The sequence below is a fragment of the Oncorhynchus keta genome, chromosome 4, assembly GCF_023373465.1.
Source record: "Oncorhynchus keta strain PuntledgeMale-10-30-2019 chromosome 4, Oket_V2, whole genome shotgun sequence".
NCBI classification, from domain to species: domain Eukaryota; kingdom Metazoa; phylum Chordata; class Actinopteri; order Salmoniformes; family Salmonidae; genus Oncorhynchus; species Oncorhynchus keta.
Window position 1 is genome coordinate 82,129,961 of NC_068424.1, and position 5,005 is coordinate 82,134,965.

Sequence of the window (5,005 nt, forward strand, 5' to 3'; positions counted from 1 at the left end):
AGGGGGGGAGGGAGGGAGGGAGGGGGAGGGAGGGAGGGAGGGGAGGGAGGGAGGGGGCAGGAGGGAGGGGGAGGGGGGAGAGAGGAGAAAGGGAGAGAGGAGGAATGAGAGCAGGGAGTGAGAGAGGAGGATGAGAGGGGGAGTGAGAGAGGGGAGAGGGGGAGAGAGAGAGAGAGAGGGAGGGAGGGAGGGGGGGAGAAAGGGGGCGAGAGCAGGAGAGTGAGAGAGAAGAGATGGAGAGGGAGGGCGAGAGGGGAGAAGGGGAGGGAGAGGGAAGAGAGAGGGAGAGAGGGGGAGAGAGACAGGGAGAGGGGAAAGAGAGGGAGAGAGAGAGAGAGAGCGAGAGGGGAGAAAGGGAGAGAGAGAGAGCGAGAGGGGGGGGAGAGAGAGAGAGAGAGAGAGGAGAAAGGGTGGAGCGAGAGGGGGAAAGAGGGAGGGAGAGAAGGAGAGGGAGAGAGGGGGATAAAGGGAGGGGGAGAGAGGAGGGAAGAAAGTTAGAGAGGGGGAGAGAGAGGGAGAGAGCGAGAGAGGCTGTCCTAAGATAATGATTGAGACAATGACATTTTGATCAGTTGACATTTGTATCAGAAGATAGTGATGGTGGAGCTGTTGCAGTCCGATGAGTAAATCCATTCATCCATCCATCCACTAACACATAATGCCACTTCTGTCCCCTGGAAAGATAAGTGTTTCTCATTTACTTTGGCTTCAAGTAATTCATAAACCCTAAAGTTTGTTGAAGATAGCAGAATGGAAACAGCTGACTTTTGGTAGTCTTATTGGGACAAAACAACAGCCCACCTATTCACACACACACACACACAGTATATGAGTGGCAATATCTGTGCTATTAGATGACTGTGCAGCGGTAGTTTGGGTCGGTGACCACGCTGGAGCCGTCTGTCTTGATCACAGTGGTCTTGGAGGAGTTCTGCTGCGAACTCCTCAAATCCTTCCTGTGACAGAGACGTTCGCGGTAGTTCTGAGCGAAGATGAGCAGCATCAGAGGGTTGATGCAGCTGTGGGAGTAACTCAGACAGATCGTGATGTTGTAGACATAGACAAAGGTGTTGGTTGGCCTGTTGTTGCTCAAGTTAATCACCTGGATCACGTGATACGGGCTCCAGCACACCAGGAAGAGAGCAATGACCATCACCACCGTCTTGGTGGCGCGCTTCGCCCAGACAGTCTGTTTACGCTTGACTCGGCGGATGGATCTGAAGACGCGGTAGAGGGTGAGGGAGTAGAAGGTGGAGATGATGATGAGAGGGAAGATGAAGCCCAGGATGGACTGGTAGAGAGTGTACCAGTACATGTCCTCAGGCCCGTCCAGGAACATCATGCATATCTCCAGGTCGCTCTTCCTCACCACCATGGCGTAGATCATGACGGGCACGGTGAGCAGGAAGCTGCCGACCCACACCAGGATGTTGATGATGATGGTCCACTGGATGGTCCGCTTCTCTGAGGTGGGGTGGACGATGGCAACGTATCTAGAAACAAAGAGACACATCAGTTAGGGACCAGGGGTTAGAGGTCAGGGGTTAGGTTATGTACCTGGGTTGTGCCCTAATTGCACCCTGTTCCCTATATAGTGTACTAATTTTGACCAGAGCCCATTCCTTTCACAGCGCACTACTTTGACCAAAAGTAATGTACTACAGTGCCTTGCAAAAGTATTCGTTCCCCTTCGTGTTTTCCCTATTTTCTTGCATTACAGCCTGTAATTTAAATAGATTTTTATTTGGATTTCATATTAATAGACATACACAAATTAGTCCAAATTGGTGAAGTGAAATGTAAAAAAATACTTTCTTCAAAATATAAAAAAAAAATAAATGGAAAAGTGGTGAGTGTAATGTGTATTCACCCCCTTTGCTATGAAGCGCCTAAATAAGATCTGGTGCAACCAATTACCTTCAGAAGTCACACAATTAGTTAGATTGTACACAGGTGGACTTTATTTAAGTGTCACATGATCTCATTATCTCAGCAAGCAAGGTGCACCATGAAGCCCAAGGAGCTCTCCAAACAGGTCAGGGACACATTTTTTGGGTTATAAAAAAATATCAGAAACTTTGAACATCTCACGGACCACCATTAAATCCATTATTAAAAAATAGAAAAAAATATGGCACCACAATAAACCTGCCAAGAGAGGGCCGCCCACGGACCAGGCAAGGAGAGTATAAAAAAATAACCAAACACATTTGGTGTTCACTAAAAGGCACTCCCCAAAGAAGAAGGTACTCTTGTCAGATGAGACTAATATTGAGCTTTTTGGTCATCAAGGAATATGCTATGTCTGGCGCACAACCAACACCTCTCACCACCCCGAGAACACCATCCCCACAGTGAAGCATGGTGGTGGCAGCATGAAACCTGTTTCAGTCTTCCAGAGATTTAAGACAGGAGAATGACGCTAAGCATGCTGCAAAAGTTACACTTGAGTGGTTTATGGGGAAACATTTACAGCCATACAAAACATACATTTCTGAGCACCTCCCAGATGTATGGTATGGTCAGGTTACTGCAGACAGTAAAGGACGATAGGGAGGTTGGTTGGAGAGGACAGGTGAGTGTACACTATGACCATCTAGCATGTTCGAGACACTGCCTCTTGACACACTGTCCGCTTAACCTGGAAGTCAGCCGCACCAATATGTCAGAGGAAACAGAGGAAACGTTCATGTACCCGGCCGCCACAAGGAATCGCAAGAGTGTGATGGAACAAGGACATCACAGCCGCACAAACCCTCCCCTAACCCGGACGACACTGGGACAATTGTGCGCCACCTCATGGGTCTCCCGGTCACGGCTGGCTGCGACACAGCCCGGGATTGAACCTGGATTGGTAGTGACGCCTATAGCACTGCGATGCAGTGCCTTAGACCGCTGCGCCACTCGAGAGGTCACACTTCCCCTTATTCTGAGGTTAGGAGAACATTACTGCATTCAGGCATCCTTATTCTGAGGTTAGGAGAACATTACTGCATTCAGGCATCCTTATTCTGAGGTTAGGAAAACATTACTGCATTCAGGCATCCTTATTCTGAGGTTAGGAAAACATTACTGCATTCAGGCATCCTTATTCTGAGGTTAGGAGAACATTACTGCATTCAGGCATCCTTATTCTGAGGTTAGGAGAACATTACTGCATTCAGGCATCCTTATTCTGAGGTTAGGAGAACATTACTGTATTCAGGCATGTGACTGTGTTGTGAAGAGAAACAGATTATAGAAAACAGATGATTGATTTCAGGGATTTGACTGTGTTTGTAAAAAGATACTTGTGGATGTACTCGAGTTCATGTCTATGTGCAGACAGATGTCCATATTATGGGTGGTCATGTGTTTTGGCGTGCGTGTGTGTGCGTGTGTGTGCGTGTGTATGCACAATGTGAGACTGAGCGAGACTTCAGTTGGTATTTTCCATAGTGTTCATTGAAACCCAAGTGTGACAATGTGATGTTCCATTCTTCGTACGATGTGTCTGCGATGTCTGAACGTGTAGAACGACAGAACAGAGATTTGGAATCAATCAAAACAAGTCCTAGTGCTGCCGCTCCGTGAAACGTGAAAGTCGAAAGAGGCGAAGGGATGGAGACAGAGAGACAGTGTCCGCCCAAAATAGCACAAATATCTCGACACCGATCTTTCAGGAGACTCCACCGTGAGGAGTTTTATCTTTTTTTTGTTTGTTTTCTTCAGTAACAACCATCACTTTTTTACCCAGTCCAGTCTAGTCCAGACTGAGGCATGTGAATGTCATGTGAATACACAGACAGGAGAAACACCATAAATAAATTGTACTTGTCATCCCAAGAAAAGCGAACGGTAATTAGTTAACCTGGAATAGAAGGATTTTGTCTTTGAATACCGCCTATTCATACAGTTTGTTTTTCTCTTCTTCCCTGAGAGCAATCAGGACTCTAATCATGATGTTACGTTAAATAAATCTAATAATGTCATGAGTGAATCAGTAAGGTAAGAGCTTCGTTCTAAAAGTTCTCTCATTCTATATATAGTGCATTTTTTCAAACAGAGTTTTTTTGCTACGATCAATACATGCTTAATCACGTGGACAAGTATCCCGCCTCTATTGTGTTGTGTTCAGGAGAAAATGGAGGTCATGGTTAGCAGTAACTACATAAAGTTACTGTGAAAACCAAGGTAAATAAAAGCCATTTTTCTCAATTCCACGCTATGATCAGATACTGCCTTTTTAAAAAAAACATTTTCTTGGTAGGGCAGTATATGCCCTGGTCAACAGTAGTGTACTATTAAGGGAATAGGGTGACATCTGGAATGCATCACATGACACTGGCATATGCCCAAGGTCATGGGGTTCAATTCCTTCCAGGATCACATACACATACTAAATGAATGAATGCACTCACTGTACTATAGGTCGCTTTGGATGAAAACATCTGCAAAGTGGCATACCGTATACTATTATAATATAATAACATTTTAGGAATAATTGATCTGGGAGCTGAAAAAGTCACACACTGTGGGAAAATATTTATTTTCCACCATAATTTGCAAATAAATTCATAAAAAATCCTACAATGTGATTTTCTGGATTTTTTTTCTCATTTTGTCTGTCATAGTTGAAGTGTACATATGATGAAAATTACAGGCCTCTCTCATCTTTTTAAGTTGGAGAACTTGCACAATTGGTGGCTGACTAAATACTTTTTTTGCCCCACTGTACAAGCTGTCATGAACACGTAAAATAAAGTTAGACTGATGACCTGCGTACTGATTGAGGGTACAACGCGAAATCACCACGGTTACGTCTCAAATAGCACACTAATTCCCTAAATAGTGCACCATATTTTACCAGAGTCCTATGAGCCCTTGTCAAACGTACTCTCCCAGTGTGGGGACTGTATCTTTGAGGCTTAGTGTGACAAGACCTGGACAATGACACAGTGAGACAACGACTTCAACCATGAACAGCATCATCTCTCTCCTCTCCCGAGTTGTTTTGTGTGTATGT

At 45.3% G+C, this 5,005-nt stretch overlaps 1 protein-coding gene across 1 annotated transcript in view; it reads right to left on the reverse strand.

The window, feature by feature from the left end:
- Positions 1-248: 248 nt before the first annotated feature.
- LOC118376068 (melanin-concentrating hormone receptor 1-like) overlaps positions 249-5,005 on the reverse strand; it is a 14,024-nt gene continuing 9,267 nt past the window's right edge. Inside the window, exon 2 of the mRNA XM_035762736.2 lies at positions 249-1,493. Coding sequence (XP_035618629.1) covers positions 851-1,493 — 643 coding nt within the window. The 3' untranslated portion in view covers positions 249-850. The remainder of the gene's footprint in view (positions 1,494-5,005) is intronic.